The sequence below is a fragment of the Tasmannia lanceolata genome, unplaced genomic scaffold (assembly GCF_043159265.1).
Source record: "Tasmannia lanceolata isolate RefF3 unplaced genomic scaffold, GAP_Taslan_0.1 ptg000019l, whole genome shotgun sequence".
Lineage (NCBI taxonomy): Eukaryota > Viridiplantae > Streptophyta > Magnoliopsida > Canellales > Winteraceae > Tasmannia > Tasmannia lanceolata.
The window spans coordinates 5,456,333-5,477,721 of NW_027518696.1; the positions used below are offsets into that span (position 1 = coordinate 5,456,333).

At 38.1% G+C, this 21,389-nt stretch overlaps 2 protein-coding genes across 2 annotated transcripts; one reads left to right on the forward strand and one right to left on the reverse strand.

Annotated features, from left to right (window-relative positions):
• Window positions 1-2,558: 2,558 nt before the first annotated feature.
• On the reverse strand, window positions 2,559-11,650 carry LOC143852198 (pseudouridine synthase and archaeosine transglycosylase (PUA) domain-containing protein). Its single transcript, XM_077361577.1, has 8 exons — window positions 11,449-11,650; window positions 8,674-8,755; window positions 8,488-8,555; window positions 7,645-7,742; window positions 7,097-7,233; window positions 6,780-6,847; window positions 4,509-4,572; window positions 2,559-2,796 (listed from the first exon to the last, which is right to left on the reverse strand). Exons 1-8 carry the CDS (start codon window positions 11,457-11,459, stop codon window positions 2,779-2,781), a joined length of 546 nt encoding a protein of 181 aa, XP_077217692.1. The 5' UTR covers window positions 11,460-11,650; the 3' UTR covers window positions 2,559-2,778.
• A 5,961-nt stretch (window positions 11,651-17,611) lies between these two features.
• On the forward strand, window positions 17,612-18,291 carry LOC143853362 (DUF581 family protein, putative (DUF581)). The gene is made up of 2 exons (XM_077363112.1): window positions 17,612-17,888; window positions 17,985-18,291. The coding sequence occupies exons 1-2, from the start codon at window positions 17,698-17,700 to the stop codon at window positions 18,139-18,141; spliced, it is 348 nt and encodes a 115-aa protein (XP_077219227.1). The 5' UTR covers window positions 17,612-17,697; the 3' UTR covers window positions 18,142-18,291.
• Window positions 18,292-21,389: the final 3,098 nt, after the last annotated feature.

Consider the following 21,389-nt stretch of genomic DNA (forward strand, 5'->3'; position numbering starts at 1 on the left):
ATTGACCGACACCGAAATCACCCAAAACCGAAACGGTCATTTATTTCGGCCGAAATTTCAGTTTTTCCGAAATTTTCCCCAAAAAATCTCTTCTTTTTTAATATTAATTTAATATTTCACCGAAATTTTGGTAATTGAATTTCGGCAGAAATTTAATATTGAATAAAATAATAATTTCGGGTTTTGTACCAGATTTCGACAAGAAATTTCGAAATTTCAAGGTCCGAAACCGGTACCGGAACCGAAATTTTAAACCTTGGTGTGCCCTTAGAGTTTTGGCCTTTGAGCCATTTGGAATATGACTTTTTATGTGGACAATTTTGAATGAGAGCTAAAAAAAAAAAAAATGGGGGTTTGAAATAATGACATGAGCACAAGAAGACAATCGATCCGGAGTTTTGACTTCTAACAAAATAACCTTACACCACGGGTAAATTTTCAAAATAATAGTTACAAGGAGTGCTAGCAAAATGGAAATTCATTTTGTAAGAAACACAGAGATCCTCTATTGTTACACATGCACAAGAAAAGAAAGAAGAGAATACGGATCACCACAAATGCCAAAAACACTGAAAATGATCTGATTGTCGGTCATCCTCACTCCTGTCTTTATTTTTCAATATGGAATTCCGTTTTCCAATAGCTATTGAACTCTAGCTAGCGGCCAAATTATATACTTTGGTGCCACACTTTCAGCTGATGCCATAGTATGTAATGTCATTTTCAAACCTTAACTAGGACTATTTTCATCTTTTGCTTACTAAAATACATTCACATTTTCAAATTTAGGCACATTCTAATGTACAGGCCTTGTGCCTAAATTTACACTAATGGGGCAATTCTAACTGTTGAATTGGTACTCTAGAAAAGGTAAGGTCCTACAACACACAATCTTAGTCACCCAAGCATGGCTTGAAAATGACTACATTTTAACTTTAAATAAGAACAATCTCCCAAAACCCTTTCCTGATCAATTGGAATGAAATATAAGGTTCGTGATAATTCGTCAAAATTAACCAATTACAAACCAACATGCAGGGTATGTTTGGCAACCATGAAAAAAATATCCCATGGAATATTAGCAGGGACAGTTGTGAGAGATGGGCTGAGCGAGAGACTTAAGAGGGTGGGAGTGAGGGGATCATGAAAAGGCCCCAAAAAACAATTTGAAGTAGTGTCAGTTTTTCAGTGTTTTGTAGGGATTTTCCATGCTCTCTCCATGCCCTCTCGACTCACCCCCTATTCAATCTCTCCCCCCGCCCTCCTTACCAGCTCTTCTCTCACAATTGGACCCATGAATATTCCATGAAATAATTTTCCATGGTCACCGAACATGTCCGAAAGGTAAGCTGTTCGACCTCCGAGTCGACTTCAGATTTCTTATTTTCAACTCCTATATATATTTCCTATCTAAAACTAAAGATAGTGCTAAGGATTTCAAACTCAAGAAGCCAACCCCTAGTAAATTGAGCTTTTAAGTTAAAGCCAACAGGATTTTTGCATGCTCTCTCCATGCCCTCTCGACTGGTGCCCTATTCAATCTCTGGAAATGCACGTCTTGAAGGGGAGTCTACTTCAAGATCTTCAATGGAAGATCGCAAAGTTTTTTGATGAGTTTCTATCAGGGTTTTTGAAGGTTTATAAAGGTTTTGGATGACAGCAGTTTTAGGAGGTTCTGGTTCGAAGGTTGGATGTATAGTGGAATAATACAAGGACCACTTTTTTTTTATTTTTCTCTTTTTTATGGCTTGGAAGCAATTTCCTGGGCCCCCAAACGTTGTATGCAAAGGGGGGCTCTTGGTCACTATCTTATGTAAACTCTGTATGATTTATGATACAATTCTGTCATATTTCAGAATTGTATGAGCTGGGTTTGTATGAACTGCGAACCAGACCCCAAAGCAAGCAAAGTGATGAATGAGACAGGATGGGTTTATAATAGATGTAGATTTAGAAGGATTTGCTAAGCAATTTCGCGACTCACTTTTGCAGGATGGGTCACTTTCGCGACTCACTTTTGCTAACTATGCTCCTGATTCGACACCCCGCGCATGGAAAGCTGTGAATGTAAGTTGCATCATCTGTTATGCAAACAATCATTCAGTTCAACTCCCGGTCATGTCCAATAGCAATCCTTTGTTTGTACTTTGTATGCCTAAAAACTCAGCTTTGCTCAGTATTATTCTCTATTTTGGCTACCACATCTGCTATTAGGGGGTGCACGTCTGCCACATCTGCTATTTTAGCAAGACAGGGGAGAGAAGGCAATATAGTCTCCTAGCAGTTTGAATTAAGACGTGCACCCAAACACCACTACAAGACGTAGCACCCCAAAACCAACCAAAACACCTAGTAACCCCTAAAAATTGTACAACCAAAGAGAACTCGGGCTTCACCAAACTACTAGCAAACACACCCTCTTCTACTTATACAGCATTCTAGTAGCCTTTTTTACATGACAACCAAAAAACACTTATACTTGAAGACTACTTAAAACAACTTCACTACTATTTCACCAAGAGACATCTTGACTATTACTCTACAAGGACACCTGTAAGTCTGTAACAACACGTCCCAACTGCTGATCGAATTACCCCTTCTACATCATATAGAATTGTTCTTCGCACACTCAAAACTAGTTTTACCATTCTATAGATCAATGGTTTTTTACCACTAGCAAAAAAAATCACAAGCACTACATATGATAAATACATTGAGGATCTACTTATCAATACATGATGCTCTTACTGTAGAGTTGCAGTCACCTTCAGCACACCCTCAATCCAGTTGTACCATCTGCAAAAGCAAACAGTGATTTCCATTATTGAGAGGTTCATGTCAAGTTTATAAATTTCCATGTTATTGACCTTTAATTTCAAAGATAAATGATCATTCTTATTTCAAAATAAATATGGTCAATATCGATTCGAGTATGCTGAATATGAAACAGTTGGCAGATCTTGAAAATTTTTAAAAATCCCACTCAACAAGATCGGCGTGTGTTGTTTCTCAAACTAACCAACTACTTCAATAGAATTTGCACTCATTCAGTAAAAGAACTGAAGATTGTTCGGAAAAGCAGGAAATGTTAGATGCTTACAATCAACCAACCAAAGGTGCTCGTAATCATTTTTTTTTTCTTTTTGAATAGTAGGTGCTCGTAATCAATATCAAAAGTAGGTTACTCAATTTACAAGAACAGATGCCCACATAACAAAGGTTAACCCAGCTTTGGCCGATTTGAGCCATCCACCTGGTCGGTCCTATATTTGTGTTCCCAATGGCGCCAAAAACACATCGCTTGAAGATCCCAACTATTAGATTCAAATATCTTAACAATCCATTTCAAAAAAGATTCAAATATCTTAACAATCCAATTAAATGTATAGCCATTGATTGCTATAGCCATGGGAGATCAAAGACCACCACGTGTGCAATCCTGGATAGACCAGTGGACGGGAGGGGGTCCATCATGTGATCAAGGCATGCTTCACAGTATTACAAAGAAGTTGTTACTCACTGAAGGATTCCACCTACAAAGAATTTGAGACCTTTTCCATGATTTAGCAGAAGATTTGGTCTGTTTTCGCTTTTTTTTTAATCGTAAGATTTGGTCTGTTTCTTAAAATAAAGCCACTGAAACTGTGGCATTCAAACATCCAGTTTAATGATTCCAACAAAGTCTGGAATATCTGGAAGGAACGCAACCGGCGCATCTTCGAGGGCAAGACTAAGACATCTTGTGGGCTGGTGACGGATATAAAGGTGGAAATCCTCACTTGGGCTAAGGTGAAAAAGAAAATCCCCTATGGAGTGGACGACCTAATAAGACATTGGTGATCCATAATTTGGGATAAAACAATTCGGACTAAACCATAGCCGAAATGGAAGGCATCGCCGGTAGGGTGGCTGGAGCTTAATTTTAATGGAAGTTCGATAGGGTAGGCAACCCTGGGAAGGCAGGAATAGAAGGGCCGATAAGGGACGATATGTGATGCGAACGAGGCTGAAGTTACAGCCCTGCTTTTTGGTTTGCAATAGGCATATGAGAATATTAAGCGACCGCTAATAGTGGGGGCCAACTCGACAAATGCAGTCGCATGGGCATCTGAGCATTCGAATGGCCGGTGGAAATTCCAAGATCTATTAGAGGAAATCCTGGATTTAATAAGAGCTTTGGATCCCAAGATTGAGCACCGGAGGCGGTCGTAAAATGAGGCGGCGGATACCTAGCAAAAGCTGGTGTTCTCAGGGACGAAATGTTGGTTGTATCCTCTTTGTAATTCTTACATGTTTTGGGTTTATCTTGGATCTTTGATCCATTTCTTGTAATTGGGAAGGGACAACTTGTCCCGTGCTACCTATTTGAAGATTAATAAATTGTCAATTTTAAAAAAAAATCCAATAAAGGAAATCTGTGCTACATTTTCTAACTAATAAGAAACCAAAACCAGACCATGATGGATTAATATACATGAAGAGAACAGCGGGTTTTTGTCATGACTAACCTTCCATAAGCCATCATTTAAATAGTGCATGTTATCCACACCAATTCCCTTGTTGATAGCCCTTCTGCAGAAACAAACAAACATATGTGATTTGCTTCACATCCTAACTATAAAGAAGACAAGAAAAATAAGCTATTTTCACTGCCCAAAAAAGTTTTCATTTATTTCTAAGTAAACCTTTTCGTTTCTTATTTTGACATGCAGGATATAATCCATAATCAAAAAGAGGTAACAAAGGGTGTCAGCCATACCTGGATAGAATCCCCAAAACACAGACTTATGACAAACATGCTCCTATAAAAATAAAACTCACCCCCTGCTCCATTTTTTGCCATTGACCAGCAATTGAGTTTCTGCAAACTGTGGAATATAATCGACTAATATACAACATAATTGCGTGTATACAGCAAACCTCTAGATCTACAACTCTACATCCTAGATTTGAAACCCAAACTTCTAGATCTATGTTAACCTATAGCTACTAGATCTACAACCCAACACACTAGATATGTCCTAATATCCCATTTGAATGCCTAGGTCTATCCATTTCCCATTCAAATACTAGGACCAGATGATTTAAGCAAGGTCCAATGCCATGAATGCAAAAATGAAAAAGCTTAAACATCGGACCTCCAACTGTAGGGGGGAAAATATTCAGTCATCCTTTCGAATGAAGGATTTGGGTCCTCTCACATATTTTCTGGGTTTAGAAGTATCACGATCCAAACCATTATGCCAAGAATTTAATTCGTCTTGCCAATTTGACCGATAACATGGAAGTCGACACACCACTTGAACTTAACGTCAAGCATAGAGAGACTGGTGGTGTACTTCTTGATGATTCGACAACATATCGTCGACGCTTCCTTGATGATGACCATACTCGATAATGCATAGGTCGTTCAGATAGTGAGTTAAATTGTTTCTGCTCCTTTTACACCCCCCATCTTGCGGCCATTCATAGGATCATAAGATACTTGTGTGGCACTGACGCCCAATCTCCTTTTTTCCTCTTCATCCGCCAGAGTTACCTACCGATACTGATGCTGAATGGGCAAGGTGCCCGAACACAAGTCGTTCAACAATAGGTTGGTGCATATTCCTCGGAGATTCTTTGATTTCATGGAAATCGAAAAAACATAATGTTATTTCTAAATTTTTGGTTGAAGTTGAATGTAAATCTATGTCAACAACATCTATCTGTTCTCCTCTCAGACTTTGGCATTACGCACCCTCCATCAACTCCTCTTTATGCAAATAATAAGAGAGTTCTTCAGATTGCCACCATTGTAGTTTTTCATAAGCAAACAATGAATAATAAGGTGGAATGTCATTAAATTCGGCAATGCCATTCAAAAGTATGGATCATGTTGCCAAATATTTCTTTAGCGCATGAGCTTGCAGATATTTTTACAAAGACAATGGCATGCATCATACATAAATTTATGATTCACAAATTGATGCTTCATGACCCAATGCATCAATTTGAGAGGGAGGGGTGGAAATAGCCCAACTTATATACACCCTACTAATCTCTGATATCTTCCAATATCCACCGGATCACCCTCACTGTCTTCTCCAAGCTTATGATTAGGATCTAAAGGCGTGTTCATCCAAGCATTCCCGACTCTTTAAGGAGATCAAGAACAAATTTCCTTCGTGACACAAAAAAGTCTTTTTTCTGACGCGACACTTCAATTCCAAAAAAGTACTCTAGGTTTTCCAATTCTTAATCTGAAACTTCTTGGCCAAATGAACCACAAGGAACAGCTCTGCAAGTTGCAGACACAAACGATAAAGTTCAATATCTTCAAGGGAGATGATTCTTCCTCCCCCCCCCCGCGTAGGATAATACACGCCCCTTTTAACGTGAATTGTGGGCAGACTACAACGTTTTTGACGTCAAATCACGTTAAAAGGGGGGGGGGGGGGGATGGGGTTGGGGGGTTGCGAAAAAATCATCTCCCTTTCTTCAATTGTAACATTCTAACAGAGTTTTTTTTCATTGGTAAAGATGGCTCTTCTGTTAAAAGGCCTTATTTCCCCTCATAATATAAAGTATGGCAATCAAGCATCCAATGAAGCATCAAGGTGCATGCAAAACAACATTTTCTAGTGCTCGGACAACATAATAGTCATTATGTGAGCTTAAATGTGTACAAAACATGAAGGCAAGACCAAAGAATTAGCTATAGCCATTTTCACCCATAAAAGCTGAAATTAAAATACACTGATTGCAAAATCAATGTAATCAACAAAGAAAACACTTACATGTCTTTCGCTGACATTTTTGTAAAACCAATTGCAAGAGCATGTTGCTTGCCTTCAGCCATTATTGCCTGGAGAATAATTCAGTTCTATAAATAAGCAAGATATGAACAAATTTAAAATTTGACACCTTCAAATGATACCCATAAGAAATGAAGAGTAACAAAAGCATATTATGCTGGCTGGTTATTGAAAAACTGACAGGACACTGACACCCATATGATTGCCGATACAGAAGCTGAAACTAGTGTAATCAATAAAGATTACTAAAAGAACACATTACTCTGATGGTATCAGCTGGAAAATGTAATAGCTCTTACCACAGGAGTTTCTTCAGATACTTCATCATCCAAAGCACCACCAGGAGAAGTAAGACCGGGACACATTATATTTGCACCAGCGAGGACAAATTTGATCGCACCCCTATCTACTTGTAATTTTTTCATGATATATGGATCTGCATAACAAATAGGAAGATTAAGAAGCAGCGGTTGACATGCTTCAAGGATTATCTAAAAAACTATGTATAGTTTGTTCTTTGGCAGCCACTGAGTGTTTGGCGCTCTAATTGGGATGATGGTCCTATAATTGATCTGATTTTCCAGAAGAATTTCCCAATCTCTTAGGAGAGATTTTGTTTCATTATCTAACTAAAATTATGACAAACAAAAGAAGTACAGGATACTACCCTAATTCTCCCTCTAATATTCATTCAAACACAGGAATCAACGTAGTGTTACTCTAGCATGAATGTATCATCTTGAAGTAGGAAGACCACCCCATCCAATTATAAAGCATATGCATAAATGCCCTAAATGAGAATACATATAATAAGAGACGATATAAGTTGGTGTGGGAAATACTTTACATTGATGAAGAAGCCGTAGGGTAGGCATGTAAGGGCCATCACGAACATTGAAAAATAATGGCACATTGTTCACCAGAACCAGATTCAAATGATTTTGGCTAGAAAAGTAAAATAAAGAAATTCATTAGACCAATTCTTAAGTAAACTGAGGAATTACATTAACCATTAAAACAGCCAAACACAACTGGTACATCAGGCCCCCTTTTTTTTTTGAGGGAGGGGGGATGGGTTGTTTGAGTCTTTCTAGGAATACTGAGGGAGGGAGTGTCCTCTTAGATGAAATTAAAAATAATGCAGTTTGTCAGAAGTGAGAATGGTTATGGTCTTGTGTACGAAGTACAAACTCTATATATACCATCTCTACGATCCAAACAATGGAAATGCCCATCAATCTGGGGAGTTCAGTTGTGGGTCACCTCCTGGATGACCATAGCTTGAAAATCAAACTGATTGAATGACCCTAACTATCTGATCAACGAACTTTCATGTAGATAGTTTCACATAAGTTTCACAAAAACAAGATTTATCAAACGATTCCATTGTGGTTAGAGAGGGAGGCTATGCACCGAGATTCACTAAAGACCGAATCAATTATTTATGTGCATAGATATCCACCATCACAAAAGGATGGTAGTATTGAGAAGGACTCACAACTGGTCGGGAAGTGTCCAGTCTACCACAGCAGGTCTGTACCTTGAGTTACAGGTCTTTTAGGATAAACATGACCAATTCTCCATATTTAAAAAATCATAGGCCAAGATATTATCAATTAATCATCCTTCATTAACTTATTCTTATTGAACTTAGATAGGAATGATAGAGGTAAAGAAAATTGGAATAAACCATTTCGCAACAATGAGAGGTGTTTTCTTTGGAAGCAAGTCATCCAACACTGGTTCGAGGCCTGGGTACTGCAATAAGAGTAAAAACCATCTCAGAAGAACATATATAATGTATTCACCATTCATTCTTTTCTGGAAGCACGAGTACAAAGCAAGTAAATGAATGTCAATGACTTCTAACTCAAACCTCTTCAGCAATACTCTGTCGGATCTTGCGCTGTACAGATGCCTTCACTTGATTTTGTGAGGAGACATCTTCATATGTAAACCTGCCAAAAATTAAACCGAAATTTGTTGAGGCCCTAAAGTCCCCAAACCATTAAACAAGAGAGCTTAAGAAGCCATCAGACTTTCTGTACAAGGAAGACACTAAAGGGAAACACAGAAAAAAAAAGGACCCATAGGCTCAATGACAACAAATAGTACATATTTCTTCGTCATTAAAAGAATCCGATACGGATCCTAAAAAGTTGTGGCGTGGGTTACATAGTATGACAACTTCATATTATCTCCTGCACATCCCAGCTTGTTTCAACCACTAAGGCCCTGTTTGTTTTAGATTGTGATAACCAATTGTAAGTGCTAAACTGATTATTTGACTCAAATTTAAACACAATTTTGAGTTCAATAATCGGTTTGGAACTCACAATCGGTTGTCATAATCTTAAACGAACGAGGCCTAAAAGTTTTGATAACAATCAATACTTTCAAATGCAGCAGTCAGGACTAAAAACAATAGTAGAAACTATCAATATTATCATAATCTAATGTATAAGAGAGAGAGAGAGAGAGAGAGAGAGAGAGAGAACGCGTGTGAAAGATGACGAGAAAACAGAGCACAGCTGTTCGTGGGGTTTGAATTAAATTTAATAATAGATTGCGGCCTAACCACTAACTCATATATTAACGTAAAGTTAAACAATTACATGACTGCCACTAATGAAGAAATGCACTATAACAAAAGTACGTATGCATCATACTGAAACCGTGTCTTATTGGTTATTTCCAACACTCCCCTCAAACTGAATTAGTCTATAAACATGTATACCTTGTCAGATAAATGCAAATGATGCGTTTGGTTGCCGGAATTTATTTGGTTCTTGGGATTTTTGTGGAACAAAAAACTTCTTGGGAGATTGGTGGGAAAAAAAACTCCCTGAAAGTATCCCGGTAAAATAAAAATCCCATGTTTGGTTGACCGGACTATGGTGGGAAAAAAAATGCTTTGTTTGGTTGCTTGAACTGTTGGGAAGAAAAAAAATTCTTCTGCCAGCTTATTTTTGGTTCCTGGGAGTTTTTTTTTTTCCTTCCTGAGGTTTCGTGCGGGGTTATTTTGGTTCCTGGGATTATTTTGGGCCCACCAACCAAACATGGGTTTCCTGCGGAAATTCCACAAAAGTCGGAGCATAATTGTGAGGCCTTCAGTAAAAAGATCCCCGCTACTTGGTCTTCGCTCGGGACAAAAATAAGAGATATCTCACCACATCTCACTCTCTCTAACAAGATGGAAATCAATATCTATGTGTTTGTTTTGGCATAAAAACTAGATTTTGTGATAATCTGATTGCACTCTGATTACCACAGTACAACTTTGAATGTCCCTTTGAAAGCATTTGTATCTCTTGAAGAAATTAACTTAACCAAATCACCCATGCAGTAGTTGAACTTGAAGTAACCAAATCCGCTCCATACCCCACTTTTGTACTGATCTTACGATTACATTTTGCATCTTACTGCTCCACAGAATCAGACAATCATTCACTAGAACATAGTCATTCACTAGAACAAAGTACCCTGTAACCCATCTCCTGATGTGGAATGACCTAGCTAATCAATATCTGAAACACCAACTAATATGACTTCCTTCTTCTAACAAAAGTAACATGGAATAATATACGTGTAACATAGAAGAATAAACGATTTACACTCTGATACCAAATGAAGCAGAACAAATCTACAGTTGACACCCCGATACCAAATAATGATGCAACTTATAACAAAAATAAAAATAAAAAACATATGAGTTGATGGGTTGCTCTTGCTTGCATATACCAACAAAATATGCCAAATCTGGAATAAAAAACGAAGTTAAATTATGGCAGTAAAATGTACCAACTAATCTTCAGTGTATAGCAATCTAAAAGATTGAAAATTTACAGTAAAAAAGAGACCTAAACTAGGGGGTTATAACCATAGATCAAACCCACAGAAATCCAATAGAAATTTCTTATTCCAAAAAATGCAAGAATGTCTTAAAATCCCAAAGAAAATTCAAATATGTAAAGAGAAAAGAAAATCAAATCAAATATCTCTAATGACAAGCGATCAACTCCTTCACGAATCACGAACGAGCCAGTCAGCCTCCCCATTTGCCAAATGGCCCTCCACAGTATCCAATATCTCATCTACCAACTCAGTCCCATCTAGCCACAATCCAACCATCATTTTATAGACATATTGGTTCATATTTTATGAGTACAGTCAATTTCTTCACGGTATAACTCCTTAATAGAAGACCACGGGACGACATTAATAAAACCCATTCCACAATCATTGGTCATTTTGAAAATAATTCACCATTTCCTAATGCTTATGAGTTATGAGGTCATCCATGAGGAGGGTCAGACATCAAAAAATTGTGCAACATCATCACAGTGTGCCACTCTAGCACACACCCCGCCTAGACCAGGATCATACCCATCAGCCCTTTTACAATAGATGCAACCAAATGATGATTAATTCTAATAACTTAACAGACCAAACTCAAATGAATCGCTGAACATGAGATGGTAGTGAATCACATCCAGATCATCAATCAAGCAATCAAATGCAAATTTATAAACACATACTATTCCAATAAAATAAATACCATGAAATCGAGAAAGACCAACCCTAAACATATATACTCGAAAACAAACAAAAAAAAATAAAACCCAATGAAAGAGGAATAGAGGGAACTCACTTCTTGAACATATTAGCGTGGGTGGAGATCTTCTGGGCTTTGGGATGGAGGGATTACAGAACAAAAACGCGAAAAAGGTGTGAAACGGAACGCGATTTATACATATGATAGAAAGCGAAACGGGGAGAAGGAAAGAAGTTAGAGAGGCCTGGGAAGCGGAGTGTGGGCAAGCGGAGCTGCAGTGCGCATGTTAGCCGCGCGTGGTTATTAAGCAAGCTCGTCTGAATGGGCCTGGAAGTGTAGTATGGGCTTGTGGGCACCACCACATTGGTGGGCCAAGATTAAGGATTGCACCAATTGAGTCCTACTATACATGGTTCATCAGTAGGGCTGCAACTCGGGTCGGGTGGGTCGGGTTTTGGAGAACCCAACCCTACCCGAGAAATATCTCGGGTCGGGAGTCGGGTTTTTTTTCGGAAAACCCACGATTCCCAAACCCGGCCCTACCCATGATAAATCTCAGGTTGGGTCGGGTCGGGTCGGGTTTTTTCACGTTGACGCAATTTTTTAAGGAAAATTCTTATTTGGCAAGGCAACTCAACTCATAGAAGTAGAAATTACACTCACATCACACTTGAATCAAACAATGATGTAATTACACTCACATTACACTTGAATCAAACAATGCTGTAATCAAACAATGTTGTAATTACAATCAAACAATGCTGAATCAAACACTTGAATCAACTCAACTCATAGAAGCATAAATTACACTCACATACAATAACAGTGGGTGCGTGGGTTTTCACTTTTAACTTTTAACTAACAATAGAAAAAAATGTACATACTATAACTTATGTAACTCGGGTCGGGTCGGGTCAGGCCCTTCAAACTCGGCTCGACCCGAGATTCATGCGGGCTTTTGAATGCTCAACCCGGCTCGACCCGAAACTCATGAAACCTGAACCCAACCCAGGCTATTTTCGGGTCGGGTCAATGCGGGTCGGGTAAAACCTGGCTCGAGTTGCAGCCCTATTCATCAGTTCGCGTGGTTCGGGTTCATGGTTTTCAACTTTTACCCTAACCCAGTTCGTAAAGGGTGGGCTTCTTTTTTGGTCCACTTCTATTTTATTCTTGTACTATTTTTTAGGTCACTGATGTTGGCACTACTATGTTTTGATAATTGCATTAACTCGTCTTGTCTTTTATTATTTCAAAAGCAGTCAAAGACTATTCTAGTTTTAAAAAATCTATTTTTTTAACCCGGAATTTATGTAGGAACCTGGGGTGGCACCTTAAACTTTATTAATCAAAAAATTAGTTACTACAATAGTAAAAATAAAATCCCTTTACTCATTTACAAAGAAACAGCCAATATTTATTTAGTGTGAATATAAGGAATACCTAATTGAACGCATCTAGCAACTCCTCTAGAGTTCTCGAGGAGAGTTGCCCATTCCCAATAAAAACTGCATTACTTATGAGTTCTAAAAAGATCTCATGAGCAAGTTAAAAAAGAAAAGAGAAGCCAAGTTTGTGCATTATTATATATTGGTAGTGCAAATATCAGTAGGCTTTTTTATTGTGTTTCAAAAATTATTCAAATTCTTTACAAATCTCTAAGTAAGAGATTTTATATGGTTAAGCGCAAGAAGTCCAGTATTTTTTTTTCAAAAGTCCAGTGAATTCACTTCAAATGATGATCCAAACCGTTTATTTTTTGAACCACAATGTAAATAATCTCTATAGGATGATCCTAGCCCTTCTATCTCTAGACGGAGTGCCCAAATGATTTTAAAGTTAAATGTGAAGATTTGTGAATTAGCGTCTAGGCCATTTTGCAAATCAGATTTCCCAGCCCCTCAGTAATACATTCATTCTATAGGTGCGCTCTTCTTTTCAAGGGACGAAGGAATCGGATTTGATAAATCACGTTCTCTAATGATTATATTAGTTTAAGAAACGACAATTTCCAGCTCAATTGGTCAAGTCTTCGTTCTTTAACCTTGAGATTTGAGGGTCAATCACAGTGTTTACATACCAAAAAAGGTTGAATGCTTTCAATGCAGCCTAATAGCATGTTGGGCAACCATTATTCAATCGGATTCTTCCACTTTTTTAGGCCGAGACAAACAAAAAAAATCTCGAAAATACTGTTTGGCTACCCGACCCACTAAGCCGGTTTCCTAACTTGCATATTCGCTTCTGATAATTCTTATTAATTTGTTTCTGCCTGTTTAATCGGGCGAGAATGAAAAGCCTTACCAAACACGCCCTTAATGTCCCATTTACAAATAAGGTTAAACTAAAGGGAAAATTACCAATGGGGGACAAACATTAGGCAGAATTATCAACTGGGCCCAGGCTTTTCAGAAATTACCAATGGAGGACAAAATCTGTCTTTTCAATAAAAGCTGGACGAAAATACCCTTTGGCATATAAAACACGTTTTGACTTTGGAAGGGGGTTTTCAAGTCTCTACGATTGGGGTTATTAGGTATCAAAATGGGGTTTTCAAGTCTCTACGATTGGGGTTATTGGTAACCCCATTTTGATACTTGATAACCCCAATCCTAGAGATTTGAAAACCCCATTCCAAAACTCCAATACCCTCGGCCAATTTTCAAGGACTTGGTAAGCCCATTCAGAAATTGGTAACCCCATTTTTTATACTAGATAACCCCATTCCTAAAAACTTGAAAACCCTCTTCCAAAACTCCAGAACTCTCGGTCAATTTTCAGGGACTTGATAAGCCCATTCTGAAATTGGTAACCCCATTTTGATACCTAATAACCCCAATCGTAGAGACTTGAAAACCCCCTTCCAAAGTCAAAACGTGTTTTATATGCCAAAGGGTATTTTCGTCCAGCTTTTACTGAAAAGACAGATTTTGTCCCCCATTGGTAATTTCTGAAAAGCCTGGGTCCAGTTGATAATTCTGCCTAATGTTTGTCCCCCATTGGTAATTGGTCCTAAACTAAAACAATCTTACTTGCAAATAAGGACTAGTTTTGGTGGCATGAATGATGGAAACACCCCACACTTATTTTAATCATATTCGTGAGTTGGGTCATAGTCGTGGGCCCATTTTAAAAAAATGAATGACCCATATAATCAATTTGAGTTGTCAAGGTTGAAAAGGGCTTCCCAAATTGGGTTTTGCCCAAGCTCACTCTGTTTACCCAATATGCCTGAAAAATAGGCCCAACCCAGCTTGTTGGGCTTGTCTGTGTAGGCCCAGAAAATCTATCCAGCAAAGGCAGGGTTCAATAAGAGCAATGGGCAGGTTCTGAGTCTTGCTATAGATCTCTTCATTAGTCAGATTTCAAATTTGTAGCCTCACCAAGTTAGGCTGGACTTGGTTTTTTCTTTTCAGTCCTATGTCAATTATGTGCTGTACCAGGCCTTTATCATTTTTAGAACAGAAAGTTCAGCTCATAGACTCAGTTTGGTCCAAACATAGTCCCATTGATCTCAGAATGGCTTGATTTTCTCTTAATTTACATAAGTAACACAGACCCATCTCCACCTGGATTTCAATCAAGGCCCAGACCCAGTAAATTTATGAAAAACTAATAATGGCTTGGTCCAACAGTCCTGTAATGTGGGCCTAGCTCATATATAGCAGTAGTCAAAATATAAATGAAGCCATGGAGGAGGGACCACCTGAGAAGATGGGCCATCTTAGAGAGTCAGTCGGAATACCAATTTCCAGTACGTTGGAAGTAAAACAATCTGTGTGCTTTCTTTCGAGGAGATCAAGATAAGAAAAAAATGATTAAAAAACAAAAGAAAAAACTGTCAATTGAGGAAAAGTACTCCCAAAAAAAGGAACCAGATTCATTGGAATTCGTCCTCTGCTTGGCTTAGAATATGTCTTCATGTGCTGAAAACTCCAAAAGCTTACGGTAGTAAAGGAACAAATAAGTTAGAGAAGATTTCTTGCTTGAACTAGAATAAAGCTTCGGGAGGACCATCTCACCCTTTAAAGAATAAAGAAGACAAATAATCAGTGAGAGAGAGGGAGAGAGGGCAATATGAATCCTAACAGGCAAATTCTTTGTCCCACAAGGGACAAATATTTATGATCTAGACCGTTGATCTTGTAGAACATCATGAGATAATTCACATGGTCTTGGGCCCATTCTGAGCAAACATCCTGTTTGTAACATAAATGACTACAAAAATCAATGGTTTAGCTTTTCTTCTTAGAATCTAAACAAAGCTTGAAAGATCATGTGCGTAGGATCATCTAATAAAGGTGTACTCAATGATATTCGTCCGGACTTATGATCACCATTCGGATCAACGGATCTGATCCCACGCACTAGGCAAATGCACAGCCCAATGAGTGTATATTAGTAAGGAACCTTACAGCCCAGGTCTTTTTAGCTTTTTCCAATAAATATACTACAATAAGCTAATATGTAGCATATCTCCTTGTAGTGGGCATCAATGGGTTGAGCCTACGGCAGATTTGTGGAAGCCCAGGCCTACCCATATTTGCCGAGGCCCACACCACTACTTTCTATCATATTTCCCTAGTTACAGATAATCGTCTGCAAAATTTCGAATTATATGTTTGCATGATTTTAAAAAACACATGCTCTATGACTATTTTTATGATGTAAAATCAGAGCCGGAGATTAAAAAATGTAAATTATTTAATAGCTACAAAGAAATTTACATCTCTATTCGTTTTCCATTTCAAAAAAAAATTTACATCTCCAAAGTAAATTTAATATATCTTTGGATAAGTTTGCTATCCTCAGTCCATGTTGAGAACAATCGCAATGGGTAGGGTATACCGCACCAATTGGGTATTCAATCTCAAGGGTTTATTCAAGATAAAATTATCCAAACATTTTTGTGCTGGTATGATTGCACCCCTCTTTTGCTCCTTGATAGCCAAACGATTGGATCTTTCATAACCATCCAATTTCTCTCTCCTTTTGCCACTCCTTTCGGATTTCATCATTAATATGACTAATAACCAGCTCATTGCTTCGTATTATCGAGATCCAAGAAAGTAGTCACTACATGACGTGTCGATCATAAGGGGTGGGTTTATTATGAGTTTCTGAAAAATTCGTTAGAATCCAATCCAAAAGGAATTCATAGTCAAGTCAAAAATGGACGTTCTCGGGGGATATAGAAAGAGGGCAGTGATATTCCCCCCTTGACGTTTTCCGTTAAGTTTCAAGGGTAAAGGAAAGGGTGCTGAAATGCAACCCCCCCCCCCCCCCCCCCCCCCCTTTTTTAAACTGATAAAATCCCCCCCTTAACGGTTTTTGTGACAGTGGTTCGCTGCTCTAGGATAAATTCGCCCCTTTAACGTTTTTCTTTTGCCTTTAAAACCCAACTAATAACGTTATGGGGGGGGTATCATTTCCCTGACATAATCCATGGACTTGATTCTTTTGTCAAGTGGTGATACACGTGTCAACTACTCAGCACTTCAATCTAATCAAGTAGATGTCGACTCAATGTAGTTGTCTCAAACAAGATATTTTCTATTTTTGTCTTTTGAACACCAATATTTAAAAAATTCATAAAAATACATATTGATAGATCAAACGGTCAGGATCATTCCATAGATGAAGATTTTTTTTCAATTGCCCATCACGATAACTAAACAAAACAAATGTAGACATAGGGTTGTTGGGACCCAGGTAGAACTCACCCTTAAAAGTTAGAAGTAAAAGGTAGGGTGCCCAAGTCCTTATGAGCCCATCCACATCTATCCACTTTTCCACTGTAGGATCTTTTGCTTTTGTGTGGAACCCCAACAATCCTTTGTTTTTAAAGAACTGAGGAACCCCAAACAAGGGTCGACATACTTAAGTTTCAGAATATAGCCCCAAAAACCAATCGGCCATCCCTCCTTGAGCCCCCCACATAAAAACTTACACAAGCCCGCCAATCAGGCCCAACATAATATCAATATCAATAAACAACTCGATGAGGGTATCAAAACATTTGTAAAATGCCTTCGCATTTAGAGTTGGTGGAAAAGAGAGGGGATTTCTGTTTTCCATAAAGAGCAAAAATCAAAGGGGATTTCAAACTTTCAATTATTACTTAGAGATGAAAAAGAGCAAACTAACGTGGCTACGTGGAGGCAAACGAGCACTAGAAGTTAGAGTTTCCACTACTGTCAGCGTCCTTCCCCTGCAACTGCTGCCCCACAGTAGGACCCAAATCCCCCTATATCATCTTTACCTTTTTCCCCCTACTTTTTATTATTAAAGCCACCCCCTCCTCCACCACCACTACCGCCTTTCCTTGTGAGAGAAAGACTGTACAAGATGGTGGGTTTAAGCATTCTCCTTGAAGCGCAAAAGAATCTAAACCAAAACCCACAAATCATTAGCAAGATCACCATGCTCAGACCACTTCCTTCTAATTCTAGCCCACCTCTCAGGGCTATTTCTTTTCTAGATGCTTGTTTTCTCTGCAAGAAGAGACTATCTCCTGGAAAAGATATTTATATGTACAGGTAAACAAAACCCATATCTTTTTTTTGGCTAAAAACAACTGGGTCCTAATGGGTTTCTAAAAAATCGATTATTTCTTTGCTTTTTGTTTTGGGCAGAGGAGATAGAGCATTTTGCAGTGTAGATTGCAGGTGTAGGCAGATTTTCATGGATGAGGAGAATGTGAGCAGGGAAAAGAAGTGTTCAGTCTCTGCTTCATCTTCTCGTCATCGAAAAGGCAATAGAAACAAAGCAGGTGGACTGTTTGTGTATTGATGAGAGAACAAAAAATTGTAATCTTTTTTTTTTACTCTCTATGATCAGAGGCACAAGAGATCTTTTGTTGGCTGAGAGAGGTTTTTGTAAACTGGGAGTAATTTTCCGTCACTGGCGCATTTTAATGAAATATTATGGGACGTGTCTAAATTACGCTCCTGGGTACCAGTACTAAACCGGTGCCACTTTTTTTTTTTTTTTTTCCTGATCTCTCCGACCATGAATTTTGCAGTAAAATTAATAAATTGGAGAGGTACTTTCCTTGATGCAGTAAAATTAATGAAGTGGGACAATGCCATGGTGGCCCACCAAATGAATGGCTCCGATCACTCATCCAAGTGCCCAGTTTGAGTCCAATAATCAGCTTTGTACTGAAAATCTAAAACGAAGAGGGTCTTGGTTTTTGCGTTTTCCTCTAACTAAACATTTTTCAAACTCTATTGAAGATTATACCAAAATTATTTGAATCAAAGTGGAGATCTATTAGTGAAAATATCATCTACAAACATTTTTGTTATACTTGCTTTATAAATATAATAATCATAGGGAAGTGATACATTCACCCCCTTTTCTTCCCCGGGCCACCCCATCTAATGTATTTATGACTACTCTTTTTACACAACAAGGGGGAATGAATTTCAGCTTACCATACTGATTCACCATATTTCAATAGCGACAAAGAAAATTATAAGAATGATTCTTGGGCGTTTTGATAGGTCGAAGGTTCCGCATGACATTAGTTTTCTTTAATAAACATTCTTAGTAAAGTTTTCAAGTCCTAAAGTTTGAGAAATTCAAAAAATGACTTCAAAATCTAGAAACATGGTTTTGAAATCCAAGAAATGCGTCTTTGACATATAAAATATGGAAGTGATATATCCACCCCTTTTGATTACTTGGGAAACCTAGCAGCAGTGTACGTGGTAATCAGCCGCATTGAATCCTTCTAATGTGAAGGCTGATTACCACGTACACTACTGCTGGGTTTCCCAAGTAATCAAAAGGGGCGGATTTATCACTTCCCATAAAATACTAGTTAGCAATTCCCACAAAATTGTATACAAAAGGTTCTATGACATTTCGTATTGTGAATTACCGGACTTAACTAGTTCCCTCTAAGAAAATTAACGCCCTGTTCATTTTAGATTTTGACAACCGATTGTGAGTCCAAAACTGATTTAGACTCACAATCGGTTGTCAAAATCTAAAACGAACATGGCCTAACTCGAGCAGGGCCTAACTGGTTAGTACTATTGTTAAGTGAGATGATTTTTTCACACCCCCGGGGCGGAGGATGGTACACACAGCTTTTTGTGAATTGTGGGTGGACTTCTAATGCTTTTTGACGTCGAATCACGTTAACAGTGGGTGTATACATCCTACAGGGTGGTGAAAAAATCATCTCCCTACGGTTAATCTAGCGAATTATAAAGTAACAAAAAAAAGTGGTTTGATCCCCAATTTTACATATGAGGATGACAAAAAAACGTGGTTTCACAATTAATGGTAAAAAACAATTTTTGGGTCTCGCAAAAGGGGCATAGGAGGGCATGTATATGAAATCAAGACTGTTGATCTTGTAGGACATCTCGATGTGAACCAGATGATCTTAACCCCATTTAGAACAGATATCCCACGCATAAGATGGAGGAGTAAGAAAATCAAAGGGTTAACTTTTCTTGGCAAAATTCTAAACGAGGCTTAACTGATTAAGGGCCTAGGTTCATCTGTTCAAGGCATTATCATTTATCAACAGTGTTTAGCTGGACTTATTGTTAGGATCAATGGATCTGATTGCATAAACAGGACAAAAATGAGGCCTAGTAAGTATATTTAAAGGATAGCTAACAATGGCTTTCTTTTTAGTATTTTCATATAGGCTCTGTTCACTTCCTTTCCTTTCCGGGTGACATGGCAGAAGGAAAAGAAATCCAGGGACATTGTCGAGGAAAAGGTTTCATTTTCCTTGGAAAGCCTCTTTACATTATTTTCAGCTTTTAAATAAAAAATTCCACGTCTGATAATATTTTTCCCTGGAAAAGAAGTGAACACAAAAATTCTGTCTTGTCAGGAAAAAAAAGGCTGTTTTTCATGGAAAACAGCACCAGGGAAAAGAAGTGAACAGAGCCATAGGAAAATGATATTTTCACACCATCTTCTCTGTTTTTTCCTAAAATGTCTAGACATGGATAATATATTTTATATTATTTTTCTTTTTCTTTTGGCTGGATTTTCTTGCATTCCTCCATTTATTCATTAAATAGCTTATCTATTACCTATGTGTGTCACTGCCACGTTATGGCTTTCGTTCACTGTTAAGGAGTTAATATTGGCACTCCCCCCATATGATATTGGCACCCTCTATTCATTAACTTGCATAATTTCCAACCAGATATCAACAACCTATCGAAGAAGTTTAAAATAGACAGACAGGAATGACAATAACATCTCTCTTGGTTTCAAATCAAGACATATAGAGATAAGAACGTAAGAGATAAGATAAGCTTAGTAGATAATACACATTTAATTAGACATCCTATCTATCCATCTATCCTCTATAATCTATCTATCTATGTATAGAGTCTATTTTTCAGATTCCATCGGGCACTCAAAGCTTAAAGAATGATCAGTTTCTAGAATGTTTTTCCCGGTGTGAAATAAAAAGAAACGGGCCAAAGGGTCTGTGTGAAACAACCAATTGCACCCCCAAAGCTTAAGCAGTCAGAGTTGGTGTTATTTAATCTTTTATACTTCAAACTCCTCCCTTTCACGTGTGACCCCTCTTTTTGGAGCCAGTTTTGGGGTTTGCGTACACGGTGAATTTTAAAATTAAGGAGTTTTTGGGTTTTGAATTTGGGCAATAGCTATGATTCCATGTGAAACAGCCAATTACTCCAAAAGCTTAGGCTTTCAGAGTTGTGCAATTTAATCATTTATATTTCAAGTACTATTATGTTAAGGGCGATGATATTTTCACTCCCCCTTGCATTACGCATGCGCCCCCCTTATAAAGTGATTTGACGTCAAAAAGCGTTTAAGTTGCCCATTTTTCACGTCAAATCACGTTATAAGGGGAGCGCATGGGTAATGGAGGGGAGTGAAAATAGCATCTCCCTTATGTTAAACGTTAGTTATGGAGGAAGGATCAATCCTAAAATTATGAGATAATTTTGAGAAGCTCTATACGGTGAGTTGTACTTGAAGTGCTGTTTGCATGAGGTGAACATTTAGGAAAGATAGTAATCTTC

Coding starts and splice junctions, on each gene's coding strand:
- LOC143853362 (XM_077363112.1), top strand. CDS start 17,698: ATGGTGGGTTTAAGCATTCTCCTTGAAGCGCAAAAGAATCTAAACCAA. Junction 17,889..17,984: donor AAAGATATTTATATGTACAG/GTAAACAAAACC, acceptor TGTTTTGGGCAG/AGGAGATAGAGCATTTTGCA.
- LOC143852198 (XM_077361577.1), bottom strand. Junction 7,743..8,487: donor CCTCTCATTGTTGCGAAATG/GTTTATTCCAAT, acceptor TTACTTTTCTAG/CCAAAATCATTTGAATCTGG. Junction 4,573..6,779: donor AAAATGTCAGCGAAAGACAT/GTAAGTGTTTTC, acceptor TTGTTTCTGCAG/AAGGGCTATCAACAAGGGAA.